A 17,065-nucleotide genomic window follows, 5' to 3' on the forward strand; every position below is an offset into this window, starting at 1 on the left:
TTACAGAATGTATGGATCATTAACTAGATGAGTTTTATTCTCAATTATTAGGACTTTTCTTCTTTAATCAATGATCAATCATCAATTTCACCTGGTAACAAATATTTTGCAATCTGAAACCTTTTTATTCTTTGTCTTCTTTGTGTTTCTGTGCATGACTCATGGATGAAATGACAGAACAATAAAACCACAGAGAGACTGTAAAGAATCAAAACTGGGTTTCAGCTTTATTTCCTATGGAACAATGTCTTTTTGGTTTTTGACCTCATTTTGTCATTCATTTAGAAAAGGGGGGGGGGGCAGAGAAATCATGCAAACAAGATCGAGTCAAAAATTGATTTATAAGAGTCTTTCCATTTGGAATGAAGATTTTCCTTGGTCAGTAATATTCCAGAATACATGATTATCGTCATCAGGAGGTCAGAGCAAGATTCATTTTGTGTTCAGCCGATCCCAGAGCGGTTTTCATTTCCTTCAAGGGAAAGGAATGCTGCATGACTTTTAAGGTCTTTTCACTATGTTCTACAGAGTGGTAAAGGAATGAGTCCTAAACCCGGAACTACCTAGCATTTTAGCCCTCCCGGTTCCCTAGTTTCAAAGTAACTTTTATGAATGCATTATTATTTAAAAGCCTGAAATGAGAATTTCATGGTTTGTTCTACGACATTAAATACGTCAGTAAATATGATGCTCGTGAAGGTACAAAGCTTCCATTAGTGATAAAAACAGCGGTTGCTAATGTACCGGACTGTAAAATACGACTTGTTCAGAATTAACATGTGAGTAACACATTCAGAGTATGTGTAACATGTAATGTATATATGCAGAATATACAGAAAATGCAGTTCTTGTAGTTTAGTGTGTAAAGAAAAAGGAATATTACACATGACTTTAAGTTGATTTATCTTAATTTAGATTTGACTGTTTCAGTCGAATCAATTCGGGGGCATGGCCTTGGGAACAGAGGGAGATGGCATGTTTAGGGAAGGGTGTTTGTTAGATCTGCTTGGATAACTACATCGCTGCACCACTCTGTGAATGATGCCACATCAGATTTGGATGTTGGACTTTTTCACATTAAGAGGAAGATGACCGAATGTTAACAGACTTAATTCCAACTTGGTCCTTAAAGTCTACACAACTTCTACTTCATAAGATTGCCTACATTTCCCAGAATGACTTTGAACATTTCTGAAGAACCTGATCTATTATAAGCTTACCTCCAGGACACTTAGACATTTTCTTAAAGGGCCCATGTCATGGCCATTTCCACTGATCATAATTCCATTGTTGAGGTCTACTAGAATAGATTTATATTGTGCAATTTTCCAAACTCACATTGGTTTCTCATACAGCATCTCTGTAAACTACGTGTATTCACTGAATTTCACTATTTGCCTTTAGCGGCTCGTTGTAGCTCCAATAGCTCCAGCCCCCACCCTCCCTGTGAGCCCAGTGTGCTCTGATTGGTCGGGACGTTGTGAATTGCGCTGAGCTCCGTGGAGGTGTTGTTTCCTTGTTTAGCGATACACAGCCAAACACAGCCAAACTCATCCTGAGCACACACAAAGTCACAGCCGAAGTAAAAACAGTAAGTGTGGCTTGATATTGAGTAAGAAAAAGGTTGATAAACGCTGTGAGAATGGGTCTGCAGAGAGAATTTTGCCGCGATCCCAACTGTCTGTTATCAGCCTGCAGCCAGGGAGGAGAAATCAGCAGAGCTGCCTGCACTGTGTGTGTGTGTGAGGAAGTCCGTGGATTGGTCAATTTGGACCAATCAGCAGGGGCTTAACGTAACGGCTCCGCGGACGTAACGTAACGGCTCCACGGATTGGTCCATTTCGTTCCGGGTACAGGGTTACGTCACCCCGTCCCGGAAGAATCAAATGGACAATGACGTATCTCCAACGAGGCGTTTTGGGGAGGTATTTTCTGTGTTAGAGTTTTACTCGCTACAGGGTGTACTTTGAGGGTTGTGACTCTGCAGACCGTTTACATGCATAAAAACCTTCATAACACACAAGGCGACGGGTAATAACCGGAAAAGCATGACATGGGACCTTTAAAGATTTCTGTTTGTTTTGAACACATGTCCTTTTATCAAACCCAACTGTAGCTTGCACATGAGCTTAACATGTCACCATGTTGTATGACCACTCCTTTTTGTGTCTTAATGGGAAACACATGCACTTTTAGACTCTCTTCTTGTTCTTGTCCTCTGGATCCTGACACATGAACACAACGTGAATTTGCTCAGAGCTCTGGTTCACATTCACATTTGTGTTTAACTCAAATGTATTTCACCTCAGTACCATTGATCCTACAGATCATATAACAGGCGCATAGTTGGTCTTTTTCCATATATACAGCATTAGTTCAATCTGAATTCTGAATAAAGAGAGGTTTTACTTTCAGGAACACAAACACGCCTGTAAGAGTTTAGAGAGCAGCATGTTCAGTTACAGCAGGATTTGTTTTCACATCACTGAGTTGTTAAATGGAAATACATTTAACTATATTAATATGTTTTATTAGTTACATATACACGTTTTGGGAATAAACTCTCAATATGTTAAAATGGGAAACTGATGACACTGCCACACATGTGAGGGAAATGATGCCCTGTTAAAGCCCTGATGCAGTGTGTCCCTCTCTGCATCGACTTGTCGACTCAGATGAGGCACTAATACAGGGGTGAAGGTATGAGTCCTTAAAACCAGAAATGAGTTAGCATTTTTGCATTTCCAGTTCCCCCCTCTGAAAGTCAATGGGATTTAGGCTAGATAGCTTAAGAGATGTTAACATTTTGTTGTACAACATTAAATACGCCAGTCAATACCCCACTTGTGAATTTCTGGGGGAAGAAATGGCAGTTACTAACAAGTGGCTACATGGGACTACAAAACGTCATCAGGCTGAACATTAGCCACCTTTAGCTTAGCATTGGTGATGCGCGACCGTGTTGTAGTTTGTCTTTAGACTAATGTTAGCTTTTTACTTCTGGTGATGACATTTACGCTTCAACTATTAGAAAAGTGCTTTGAATATGTGGAGATCATCCGACTGAACAAAACGTGTAAGTATCATAAACGTTTGTTTGGAGGGAACAAAGGGAGAGGGAACTGTTTAGGGGAGGATGTGTTGGACCCAATGTAGAGGACCCATTTCATATTTAGACCCTCTCTTAACCAGGCTTAGCACCTCAGCTGCTTTTAAGTCAACCTCTGGCATCAGATATTTCTCAGTTTTCATAAGTTGCGTTCATTTGTATGAATGACTTTGAACAGCTGATCAATGGAGACTTTGTTTTCATGATGATTAAATAAACTATTCTTTGTCACTGAATAAAGCTGCTTATGAACTCTTACAAGCATTTGTCAGATTAAAGAAAAAATAATTCTGCAGTGAAACACCCCTTTGTGTTTTGGTTTGGATTGCAGATTAACATCCACCAAGCTCTTTGGGAAAAGAAGTCATACATTATCATTATTAAAGCTTTTTTAACTCTCAGGCACAAAAACCTATTTGGTATTCAGTAATAACTGTGCTTTACCCTCACTCATTTGGATACAAAGTGTATTGTAATGACAATATTTACACATCTGAGAGTGCTTGTGAAAGGATTCAAACTTGCATTGCACGGCAAATATACTCTATGAGACCAACATGTATCGTAAGAGAAACCAAAAAACATATGCCCTTTTAGTTTGTTATGATGTTTGTGCCTCAGATGATTAGATGTCATCTGTATACTTTAATCTGAATTGAAAGAAATAGAAAAGTTGACCGTGAAAAAAAACATTTTTGAACACATGCTGTGTCAACTTCATATTTAACACATTTTCTTATAAACTGCAGGATTATTTCTATAAGAAATCACATCCATAATCTCTTCAGTTTTTCCTTCCTTTCGTCACCATCTTTACATCTGCCAACATTAAATAAAGCAATTCAAAAACAATAGTGCCCAAAGCATGATAAGCATGAGAAAAAAGATAAATATAATTTATGTTGGTTTTGTCCATTATTTTCTTTTCTTTTTTTTTTTTTACAATACATACTCCTTGTCATTTTATTTGGTTGATTTTCAATGTAAAAGTGGAGCGTGGTCCTCAGAGGTTTGTGTAGTTGCTCCATGTGCATTTGCTTTGGTCGCGCCCTCCTTTGGCATCGCTGTGGCAAAAAAAAGAAACTGAGAAGTAAAGCTACAGACAGACGGTCAGTCTGCTTTTTTTTGGTATTTCATTGTTCTTGTCCCGGTTTCAAGAAAGAATTCTTTGGAGGGAAACCTGACAGGATTCCCCAAAAGTCTCCAATAAATATCCGATTCCAAAAGTTCGTAAGTCCAACCGCTTCATGCGAAAGTTCATTTTCTCTGCTGGAGAAAAAAAAAGGTTTTCTTTGGTATGGTTGAATCTGGATTCTCTTCAGTAGGATGAATGTGGCTTTAAAGTCTCTCCTGTCCAGAAGTCAGTCAGTCAGTAAGTCAACATGTAGCCGGCTAAATCTGAAACCGCTCTTAAAGAATGATGTCTTTCCATTATCTCCGTCCACACAGAAGCAGTTCAATCTCATTTGTATTTATTAATTGTGAATGACTTACAATCAAAAAATACTATTGTAATTGTCTCAGGAATTATGTAGGAATAAATACCTACATACTTAATAACAAATTCAGTAACCTGTCATGGTATGTAATCATATTTAATATTTAGTCTAATCATGGAACGGATTTAATGAACCGTCACAATTACTTCTACAGACATTTGTTGAAGCTTTTATATTCTGGTCACTGTTACAGATTGGATACACTTCCATTTTATCATGTACTCAAAGTACTTTTGCAGAGAACTATTACGGTGGCCGGCAGGTGCAAACGCGTTACAACGGCCCAAAACATTTCCAATTAGGAGAAAAGGCTGTAGTTTCAAAAATGATGCAAATATAAAAACACAAATGTGCCAAAACTCATGCAAATGAAGAAACATCTTCACCAACTTCCGGAAACATGCGCAGCTTTTACTAAAAGCACTGCATGTTTACGCCGCAAATACAAAACTCTGCTAGAAGCTCAAAACACAACAGAAACAGGGACACTAAAAAGTGCCGCACACCGCTGGGACCGGAGCCATGCTGTCATTCGGAGATTATAAAGTTAGCCATTGTCACGCGTTTGCACCTGTCTGCCACCGTAAGTCATAAATAAAATATTAAAACTATGTCATTAGCTACATTTACATAAAATGGTTAAAGTAAAACTACTCATTGTTCATCAAAATGTTCCGTCAGTGTTTTACTATTATATAAGATGTTTCTGAATTAATATTATTGCTGCATTAATGCGTATGTTGCATTTACTGCTACAGATGTTTAACGTTCTGCTCATTTTAACTTTTGATATACTGTTGGGTGCTTTGATCTTCAGCAATGGATCATATTTTCTAAGATCATCAGATATCGATGTCCTGTGAGAATGTTGGTGTAAAGCTGCATTCACATGATACGTAGTGAAGCGCCTGAAGTTGTATACAATGTACGTGTTTTGGAGTCTCTTTCAAAACTATTTCATTAGGGTTAGGGTTAGGGTCAGTCAGTCGGATCAGTCATCCTGGTGAAGATAATGTTTGTGTACTTACTTTTTGTTTAGTATCTTCTACCTATAGTTCAATATTTAACCTTTGTCCAGCTTTCTCATTCTTGTTTAAGCTGTATGTCTATTCCTGTGTTAGCATATCCAAACACTACATTCAAAAGCTTTATTTGTTTATAGGTACTTTCCAATAAAACTGATTCCTGGAACAGAGGTCACTTATATCAATTCCTAGTTAAACATACAGTTTGAATTTTCGGGTTTATCCTCTATGGAATGGATACATTTAAAAATCTTTGTTTTTGGGTGATAAATATGCCGGCTTGTTGTGGACGGAGAGGAAACACAGAGTGAGGAAAGATGCGTTTTCAGAGGTAGCCGCTGGAGCGTGTCGGTCCGGGAACAGTCGGAGGGTTAGTCCACCTCGATGGACTCGCTGCTCTCATTCACAGGTTTGCACTCGTTGGGGAGTCGCTGGTGGCGGCTGAGCTGAGTGGCCTGTGTGAAGCTGCGGTCGCAACGCTCGCACCTAACACACACACACAGACACAAACACACATACAAAAAGAAGCAGAAACAACATATGTGATTAGTTTAAGGATGTGTATGTCAGAAAAACACAACACTGTTGAAGACAGGAAGACCTGAACAGTTTATCAATATGAAATCGAAATGCTGAAATGATGCATTGTCTAAATAACAGGAGGCGCAATATTTGTTAAACAGTATGTGTCAAAAATACCATTGTTGATTGGTTAGCTGTTAAAGGGATCATTGCCTCCAATGTCGTGAATTATATTGCAATATTAGTCAGTATGATCGCAAAGTTGTTTTTCCAAATTGTTAAGCCCTCCTTCATACAGCAGCACAAACACCCACATACACAACCTTGAGATTGGCATGCACGTACACACACACACACACACACACACACACACACAAGCACACACACAAGCACACACACACACACAAGCACACACACACCCTCCTGTTAACTCTAATATCCAGTGACAGTATAAAGTGTGTGTGAGGCCCAGCGGAGCAGCAAGCTGTAATTGTTGCCCTGATCTTCACAACCTGACCGACAAATTACACACACACACACACACACACACACACACACACACACACACACACACATCCACACACACACACACACACACACACACACACACACACACATCCAGGCCAGATAAAACAGCGTCACTGTCACTTCCAATAGAAAGAGAGAAGAGAGGGAGCTTTTAGTCGGAGCAGGAGGGGTGAAGGGGCAGTTACATGTATATGAATGTGTTAGTGTGTGTTTGGAGTGGGGGGGAGGGGGGCCTTCAAAGAGAAGGCTGTGTTGAGGTATTGGATTTAGCAGCCCTGAAACAAGACTAACATGCTGTTAGATAGATAGGAAGGGGAGGGGGGGGGGAAATGTGTTTTGAAGCTCAGTGTTGACTGAAGAATGGGGGTTTAGAAGATCTTTAAATGTAGGTTTTCCTTTCAGAACCACATAAACACATTATGAACCAATAGTCAGTGTATTAGATATACCTATAGTATATTATTTATAGGGTTAAATAACATGGTCAACTTTCTGTGTTATTATAAAAAAGCAAACATGGCAAAGGCTGTGGCACTTCTTCTATTGGCGCAAGATTAGGCGCGTTCACACCGCAGTACTTTTCCCACTTCAGTTCCGAAATGTCGCGTTCACACCAAAAAGAGCCGGAACTAAAATGAGTTCATCAGAACCTTTTTTACCCCCTTTTCAGTCCCTGCTAGAGAGCAGGTACTTTCGTGAGAGAAAAAGGTTCCTATGTCTGATTGGCTGGGCGGAATGCAAACCACGCCCCGTAAAACTCCCAAAAAGTTTTGTGAAGCCGTCATTTTATTATCCTCGCATTAGCATTATTAGCATTAGCATTAGCCCAGCGCACAAACGCAGAGAGAATAACTTATGGCAACACAAAAGAAAACATGGGAGCGGTGGAGATGAGGAGGTGTCGGCGTTCTAGCGATTTACTCGGAAGGCTTCAGTAGAAGCTGCTGGGAGTCCCAGCAGCTTCTACTGAAGCCAGTCCCCAACTCCGGGGACTTCCGGCCGGGGACTTCGGGTGGCAGTATACGCCGTGAAGTTGTTTGCGGCCTGCCAGTAAACCCAAAGCAGAAGAAGACGAAGTGACGTCAGCGGCTTCATTTGCCTAATCCTCCCCCAGGGACTTATTCCGGTGTGAACGCGATCTGAATTTAGTTCACGAGAACTAAAGAGTTCTCATGAACCTTTGTGGGAAAAGTACTGCGGTGTAAAAGCGCCTTATGTTTCAACTAAAATGTGCTTTTAGATCCAATAGTTTGCCTGTATATTCGGAATATATTTAAGCAATAGCTCACGACAGGCCGTGGTATATGCTCATTATATCACAGCTAAGGGGCGTGGTTCGGCCCGACGCGAAGCGGAGGGTCGACAACCCCCTTAGCTGTGATATAATGAGCATATATCACGGCCTGAAGTGAGCTATTGCTTTTATAAAACGGTTACCAAGTGTGGCAATATGAAAGAAAAATACACACTCTAATTTAAATAGTTTTTATTAGTAAATAATGATGTTCAAAATAAAATAGTCCCTCTGTTGCCTTCTGCACGAAACATAGTGCGAGGTGGTTGCTATGCAACAACACTAACAACAGCTAGCGAACATATTAGACAGAGAGCGTTGATCCATTATTTAGCTATTTATTTACATTAATTTGTATGTTGCCGTTTATTGTGCACCCACTGAAAAACTGTTCAGCATCAGTAGCATGGCTTACGTGGTCACTTGTATCGGCTGAGGTTGTTCTAGGCTGTTGCTTGGCGTGGCGAGAATATTGCTCCACTTTCTCCGGTCCCCGAGATTCGGCTTCCAGTAGCTCTGGAGAGAGCTTTCGCACCTGTGGCCACTAACGGTCATAATTTCTCTGCTTTGTTTCAAGACCCGCATCAGAAAGCTTTTGAATGGTGGTACTTTTCCAGTTGGTCTACCTGCTCTTCACGTAGCTCTACATGTCGTCGTTTAGGTGCTTTTTGTTCTGGAGATAGGCACTCCTCAATCCACTCCTCCATAGTAAGACCCCCCCCCCGGAGGTCGAAGTTAATCTTAAATGTTTTTGCGGACCTTTTTGATTACAGATTTGAAAACATTGTTGCTTGCTTTAAAAGTAGCACAATTCATTATGTCAAACCTTGGAAAGTATCTAGATATCCCTGTCCTAATGCCAAAGGAACTGCACACTGAATATGTTTTTGCCGTTTGATGTCTATGTCTGGACCGTTGCGTAAAAAGGAGGGTTTCTGCCCCGTTACTTCTCCGCTGCTTTCTTGTTCCAGTTTGAAAAGCAAACTGCAGGCAGTTTGCTTTTCAGCCCAACTGTACTGTTTATCTCAGACGCGGAGGGATACTGAGTTGTTGTGAAAAGTAATTTACAATTCTACCCGTGGTATACGCTCAGTATACCACGGCTAAGAACCAATCAGATTGCTTGATTTTACTTGTCCGTTTTATAATGGAATATATCTGCCACAGAAAGAGGCATTTTAATTGGTGCACGAATAAAAACGTGCAGGTTTAGTGACACAGCTATATGTTGCTTTTGGTCAATGGTGCACATTTTCATATCAAACTCACACTCAAACCAAACTCTTTGCCCCAATAAGAAAACCCACTAATAATAGGTTTATATTAGATTTCAATGAATTTCACAACGGACAGTTTTCAATATCACATAATTTCTACTCTAAAACCTAAAAAACCTTATACATTTTTTACATCAAAAGACAGTAAACTGTTTAATGTCCTTCCTAGCATCACTTTTAAACCCTAACTTTAACAGTAAAACATAAGCATTGAAGTCCAATGGTCAGCCAGGCAGCCGTATTTTGGTGAAAGTAGATGTTCAACTTCATCTCTTTTAACAATATTTTCAAGTCAAATGGAATGGAGGCATTAACACAATGTATACACGGTTTAAAATGTGTTTACTTCAGAAACTTCCAAGATCTTCCGACTACATTGTAGTAAGTGTTATATGTTTAAATGTGTGTGTGAGGCATTTTAAAGACTTGTTCACAGCAGTAATCATGCCGGAAAGACTTCCGTAAATGGATCTTTCTTTCGTCATTTAGTGTATGTTCTTACAGCGCAGACAAACTAACCAGACTGCCAACTGAACAGCTCTGCCGTTAGACGTTCCTACTGTTAGTTATTCTGTAAATTCACAAAACCACAACAGCTACAGACATCAAAGCTCCTCTGAAGCTCCTCTGTCACAGAGACTTATCCAGCAGGACAGACACGGACACGGTCCTCCTGCAGAACAAAGAGTGGAGCGGGAACGAGGTCGGGTGCAGCCTGCTGCTATCGACCAGCCGGCGTCTGTTACCGACTCCTTCGGGTAGCTCAGTGCGGTAAAATAACGTTGAGCAGTTTCGTCCTGGCAAAGTGACAGCAGCAGCTTTAATCACTTTCCCCTCAACGATCAGTGACGCTTCAGCTCACGTCTTATCTTCATCCCTTAAAACGGGACAGAATGGGGAGTCAACAAGTACAGATGGTGTTCAGTCACATGTTGATAGGACTGGTGGGACCAGAAGGAGGCAAGTACTGTACAACAAGTCTCTGTTTGCAGCGCTACTTACATTTCACTGTAATGCACGGAAATCTGACGCTTGTAGGACTTTTTGTGATAACCTGACATCAGGTTTTTTAGATCAACCAATTAGTTGTAATTTAGTGGGAATGCTGAGACAGCATTCCAACTATATGTTATGCTACGGACAAAATTCTTCTTATTATTCCATCCAATTATTTTGGCCCTCTTCTCCTCCCACATTCAACATCGCAGAAACTCCGTTCAAACATCAAAACGTTCAGCTCGGTCGGGAATCGCAGGCTATTACTTTTATCATTCATAACTTTCATAATTCCTGAGATACATCCCATAATACATCACATTTTTAACATGGAAGTCAATGGAGACATTCTTCAGACTTCAACAAATCTTGATGCGACTTCAACTGCTAACTGTTCATTCATACTTTCACTCAGAAACCTCATTCCAACTTTAAAATGTTACACATCTTTCTGACATTATTCGTGCAACACAACATTTAAATCTGATTCTTACTTTTAGAGATATTAAACATTGTTCAGACCTTGTTAAAGAGGTTTTCTTCCGATTTTAACATTAACTAGAGTGCGTGATGTCACAGCTAGAGTGTGGGAATTCTTGAAATGTGCCTTCATATTTTTTTTTAAAATTGCCATAATTCCCAAACCCTACATTCCTGAGACATCATTTTTCATGACAAACGTAGGAAACATCTCGTAGCTTGAAAAATGACAAATAATTAAACAAAATGCCTCTTGAGGGCATGAAGTGACAAAACGTTCAACATGTCTCCATTAAAGCCCATTGTAATTTCAGGCAGATATTTCCTCACAGCAGCAGCCGCACACCTTTAGTTAAACTGCAATCAACAGCCCTCAACAGCTCTACGTCAATTATGGGGTTTCTTCAAATGCCGTTGCCATGGCAACACAATGCTCGCCATGAAACACGGTTTTCTCATAACTTCAGTGAAAATGCTCCAAACGGCCCAAAACTTCACAGGTTTGGTAACGATGCAGCCATCAACGCATCTAACCGTATTATGGGGTGTCATCAAATGCCGTTGCCATGGCGACATACCACTCGCCATGAAGCACGATGTCGCTGTAAGTCCAATGGACACGGTCCGATCGTCCTCCAAACTTCGCTTGTATATCACCGGTACAGCCCTCAACAGCTCTACGTCAATTATGAGGTTTCTTCAAATGCCGTTGCCATGGCAACACAATGCTCGCCATGAAACACGGTTTTCTCATAACTTCAGTGAAAATGCTCCAAACGGCCCAAAACTTCACAGGTTTGGTAACGATGCAGCCATCAACGCATTTAACCGTATTATGGGGTGTCATCAAATGCCGTTGCCATGGCGACAGACCACTCGCCATGAAACACGATGTCGCTGTAAGTCCAATGGACACGGTCCGATCGCCCCCCAAACTTTGCTTGTATATCACCGGTCCAGCCCTCAACAGCTCTACGTCAATTATGGGGTTTCTTCAAATGCCGTTGCCATGGCAACACAATGCTCGCCATGAAACACGGTTTTCTCATAACTTCAGTAAAAATGCTCCAAACAGCCCAAAACTTCACAGTTTTGGTAAGATGTAGCCATCAACGCATCTAAGCGTATTATGGGGTGTCATCAAATGCCGTTGGCATGGCGACAGATCATTCACCATCAAGTTAGTTCAAAAGTTTGCAGTTCAAATATTCTGCTGCTTTTCCAAGCCTTTTTACTTTCTTTTCTTCACTCATCACACATTCAAGCCCCCAGTGTTCATGTATCATTTCAATCTAAATTCTTCACTTTCTTCTAACACATTACATTTCAGCATAGCAGTTTAGCGTCAGATTTTTAGCATAAAGCATTCCCACTAGCAATTTCTTCAGGAATTGCATTCTCTAGTTACATTATGTAATTCGAAAGTGTCATTGGTTTATTCCGCTCATAAGTCGTTTCTCATTTCTCAAATGTTCGCCCCCTCGACTACTCGATCCTCCAGCAGTGACGGTCGTTGATTTCAGTGTGCCATCTTCAAATCAAATCAAATCAAATCGAGTTTTATTTATATAGCACATTTTTAAACGATTTTTGGTCGAGCCAAAGTGCTGTACATATAATAAAAATACCCTACCCTACTATCTTGAAGGATATCCAAATTCTCCGAATGCACATTGAGGATTGAGGAGCTATGAGGAGCTATGAGGAGCTATGAGGAGTCTATGAGGCTATGAGGAGCTATGAGGAGCTATGAGGAGCTATGAGGAGGCTATGAGGAGCTATGAGGAGCTATGAGGAGCTATGAGGAGCTATGAGGAGCTATGATGAGCTATGAGGAGGCTATGAGGAGGCTATGAGGAGCTATGAGGAGCTATGAGGAGGCTATGAGGAGGCTATGAGGAGCTATGAGGAGCTATGAGGAGCTATGAGGAGCTATGAGGAGCTATGAGGAGGCTATGAGGAGCTATGAGGAGCTATGAGGAGGCTATGAGGAGGCTATGAGGAGCTATGAGGAGCTATGAGGAGGCTATGAGGAGCTATGAGGAGCTATGAGCGAGGAACCACTGATCTATTTTCCATGGATGCATCTTTAGCCCAAGTTACTGTCACATACATTTGAATAAAAACGAAATATATAATTGTTCATAAACACTGCCTTGCTCATCTGATAGAGATAATAAAATACAGCTGTTTAAAATGTGTTGGTCAGCTGATGGTGCTGTGCCTCCTTACATATTCAATTGATGTTGATTTAAAATGACCACTCCAAGGAAAAGATTTCTCAATTTCTCTTTAAATGCCTCTTTCCTCGACTCCTCTATCCTCGATGTTCCTCCTCGACTCCTCTACACGCATCTCCCATGGCCAAGACAGGAGTTGAGGGATCAAGGGGAGGCAAACTGGGACTGAGTAATATCACTTTTCTTTGTGTGTTAGTTGTAAGGGTCAAGTTGCAGACGAAACAGGTGGGTTTTCAGTCTGTGACAGAAGATGTGTAGACTTTCAGCAGTCCTGATATCAACAGGGAACTTCCATCATCCTGGAACCATAAGAGCAAACAGGGGTGTTTTCTTGAGGGGTCCCTGGGTCACAGTTAGTATCTCACTGTGAGTCACAATATCTAACAATACCTCACTGACTTACAGACTTAAAATGAAGCTGACCAGAGCACAATAGTCCAACATTTGCTCTCAACTGATCTCTGACCTAGCCACAACAAAAGAAGAGCCATGACAAGACAAAGGGATCCAGGAGCCTCATCACTTTGCTTTCTACAGTCCTCTGGTGGATTCATAAAGTTACAACTGTATAGAAAACCCTGGAACAATAGAACAGCAGAGAAAACAGCAGTTTGACAGGCTCCATAGTCCAGCGAGTATCGGTGCTGAAAAGCTGCCGACCACACAGAATCTCTGCTCCGTCTCCTCAGCGGGGAAAATAAAGTTGAGCGTTTTCCTCCAGACAAAGTGACAGTGGCAGCTTTAATCTATTCGTGGCACCATCCGAAAGGAGATAACTCCCCGAGGCCATCGATCCGCTAAAGATTCCTGACGCCCGTCCATGATTGTCTTTGTCCCGCTCTGCCTCCACCGAGACTCTGAAGTGCTGATGAAAAGGTTCGGGGGTTTCCTCCGATTGCTTATTAAGAACGCTGATTTGCTTTAACCGGATTTCTCGTCGCCGATTGTCGTTTCACTTTTTACACCGTGATCTCTTGTTCCTCTTTCCCTCTCTCATTTTATTACCCATTCTTCTCGGCCTTTGGCTCTCCACGTCAATGACAACTTTGGATTTCTCTGATTGCTTATTAAGGACGTTCATTTCCTTCGGCTTTCCCCTGATACCTGTCCTTTAGATTTCCTGAATCCCTTATTCTGCTTTCTTCCCCTTCTTTAATACCCCTTACTCTTTCCCCTCTGTCGCCCTCCTGCCCTTTCCCTTAATGCTGACCTCTGTGTCCACTGGGGGAATCTGTATTGTCCTCTATCGCTGACGAGATGACAGCGTGACAACAGAAGCTTCCAGAAGGCCCTAATTGCAGCGAGGCGTGCCTTCTCATTATATCAGTCTTCAGTTGCAAGCGAAAGAAAATGCAAGTGAGCTGTCAGAGATTCATTACCAGCTGCTGACGCTGTGATGGAGATGCTTCTCTTTTCACACTGATGCTCTCACAATTGATACATTCATTTATTAGGAACAACAGTTATTTATATTATCTGCCTGTTAAACATGGTATGGTGAATATGTGTTTGAGGAAGTTATGTTGAGTTGAATTGGTAAATTATTTCTGTTGGCGTGTGCTTTGCCCAGCCACCGGGTTAGGGTTAGGGTTTAGGGTTAAACCTCCCTGATCCTCCCCACAACTGCATGTTGGGAGTTTATTTAAGTGATAAGATTAAGGATAGACGTTTATATGAGACCAGTTCAGACAGAGAGCGAAACATCTCTTCAACCTCAAATTAAGAGTGTGCAAACAACGAGCGCGTATTAAGAGAGCAAACAAGGGCAAACTAAGAGCACAAACTCAGAGTATTAAGAGTGCAAATTAAGATCGCGAAATAAGAGCAAATATTGATGTGCAAATTAAGAGTTCAAATCAAAAGTGCAAATTAAAAGCACAAATTATGAGTGCTAAATAAAGTAATTACGGTGAATTCACTGAAACTGTCCAGGATACACATTTGACAAGGTCCGCTTTTCATAAAAAGGACTAAGTACAAAATACACATCAACAATGGAAACAAGATGAAATAACTTATAATAACAGAACAATATAAAACTCTGTCCCCAATGAACAAAGAGATCCCACAACATTATGAGGGAAATTATTAAATGTTTGGGTTGCTATCAATTCTACTGCATCAATTGGCAAAGGTAAAGTCCCAAAACTTGATGTAGCGATATTTCAAAAGACTCAATGTACTATTCCTAACCCAAATGTATCAGGTCTAAAACGTACTTTATGGCATAGACATGACTCTAAGAAAAAGTGACCTGCCAAGGATGCCAGTAGGATATATCTAGGGTGTCAGAGGCAGCAATGAGGGTGCATTAGTCGGCTAACAGAATGTCAGTTAGAGTTAGATGGCTCTCATATGTAAGTGAAACTGGTCAGTCCAGTCGCAGTGTGCAGCAGGGACAGGGAGCAGAGGGTCAGGTTGGTGGATGGGTGGGGGGTACTCACTGTTACTTACTTGAACGGCTTCTCCCCGGTGTGCGTGCGGATGTGGTTGTTGAGCGTTGTGGCGCCAGCGAACGCACGACCGCAGTATCCACATTTGAAGGGTCGGTCGCTTGAGTGTGTCACCACGTGGTTCCTCAAATCTGATGGCTGAGAGAAGGACTGGGAGCAGTGGCCACACTGGTACGGTCTGAGGAGAGAAAGGTGTATGCGTACGTTTAGAACCCTTTACCCATGGGGTCTTAATTCTTCCTAAAAGGGTTGGGAGGTATAATAAAGAGGACCTATTATGATTTTCAAGGCTTTCTCTTTCCTGTAGTGTGTTCTATAGGTTTGTATGCCTGTTAATGGTCTGCAAAGGCTAACATCCCAAAGTTCCCTCCAGATGGAGTTGAATAGGTTGACAAGAGACAAAACACAAATATGAATCTGAAAATGAGCATATTATGTCCTCTTTCTATCCGTCTGTACAACAATGAGCAATTACTAATATTCCCATAGAGTCAGCTGGAGATGTGTTCAAATGGCAGAGAGACAGTGGCATTGCAAATCACCTTTATTCAAATTCAACCAAAACCATCTTGGTTACTCTTTCCAATGTTCCATCAATCCCCAAAGTCACCAAGTTTGATGTGAAATGCCGGCTGAGCAATGACTGGCAGATGATTTATTGTCATCGCAGATATGATTTACTGCTTTTGCACATTCAGACATTGATTGATAAATTACAGGACCCTCAAATATGAAGTATGCAAAGGGATACAAGTTGCACCTTCACAACAGACATGTACACACAAACATAGTTAATTACCCCAAAAACAAAAAACACATCTGGGACACTAACACACATTAAGGGAGAGCAATAGACAGAGAGGGATGAGGCAAGAAAGGTCTGTAAACACAGATAACACACACACACACACACACACACACACACACACACACACACACACACACACACACACACACACACACACACACACACACACACACACACACACACACACACACACACACACACACACACACACACACACACAGGTCAGGGAAAGTCAGACACTGCCCTGTAACCATGGCAGCATGACCCTCATCAACGATGCAGGCCGAGATCACAACTGAACCATTTATCACTGTGTGAGAGTGTGTGTGTGTGTGTGTGTGTGTGTGTGTGTGTGTGTGTGTGTGTGTTGTTAGAGAGAGTGAAAAAGAGACAGTAACAGAACAAGAAAAGAAGATATAGATACATATAAAGAGATTATGTGTGTGTGTGTGTGTGTGTGTGTGTGTGTGTTTCTCAAATGGGAGCTCACAGTGGGAGTGAATCAGACTGAAACAAAGGACCAAACAGTAGCAGTGTGTCTGCTAATAGAGTGTCCAGCTTCCATACAGCAGCTGATCTAATCTCACACTGTTTCTATTGAGCTGAACACACACAGCCTGCTGTGAACAGTATCTCCTTATTTCGTTTTAACGTAAGGGACACTACTTCAGTTTGATCTCCGCTCATATCTCTACACCCCCCTCGCTGTTTTCCATACGATAGTTACAGCTTCATTCCCTTTTTACAAATGTACCAAATAATTATCTGCGCTTCAAACAAATATTAAAAGCGTAAGCAATAATGTATGATATTTGAGGGAGTTATTTTCACAGC

At 41.3% G+C, this 17,065-nt stretch overlaps 1 protein-coding gene across 1 annotated transcript in view; it reads right to left on the reverse strand.

The window, feature by feature from the left end:
* Positions 1-5,755: 5,755 nt before the first annotated feature.
* Positions 5,756-17,065, reverse strand: part of prdm6 (PR domain containing 6) — a 124,218-nt gene continuing 112,908 nt past the window's right edge. The window contains exons 7-8 of the mRNA XM_034118736.1: positions 15,425-15,601; positions 5,756-6,119 (exon numbers count right to left, since the gene is read on the reverse strand). Of these exons, the coding sequence (XP_033974627.1) occupies positions 6,005-6,119; positions 15,425-15,601 (292 nt within the window). The 3' untranslated portion in view covers positions 5,756-6,004. The remainder of the gene's footprint in view (positions 6,120-15,424; positions 15,602-17,065) is intronic.

Source organism: Trematomus bernacchii, unplaced genomic scaffold (genome assembly GCF_902827165.1).
Source record: "Trematomus bernacchii unplaced genomic scaffold, fTreBer1.1, whole genome shotgun sequence".
Lineage (NCBI taxonomy): Eukaryota > Metazoa > Chordata > Actinopteri > Perciformes > Nototheniidae > Trematomus > Trematomus bernacchii.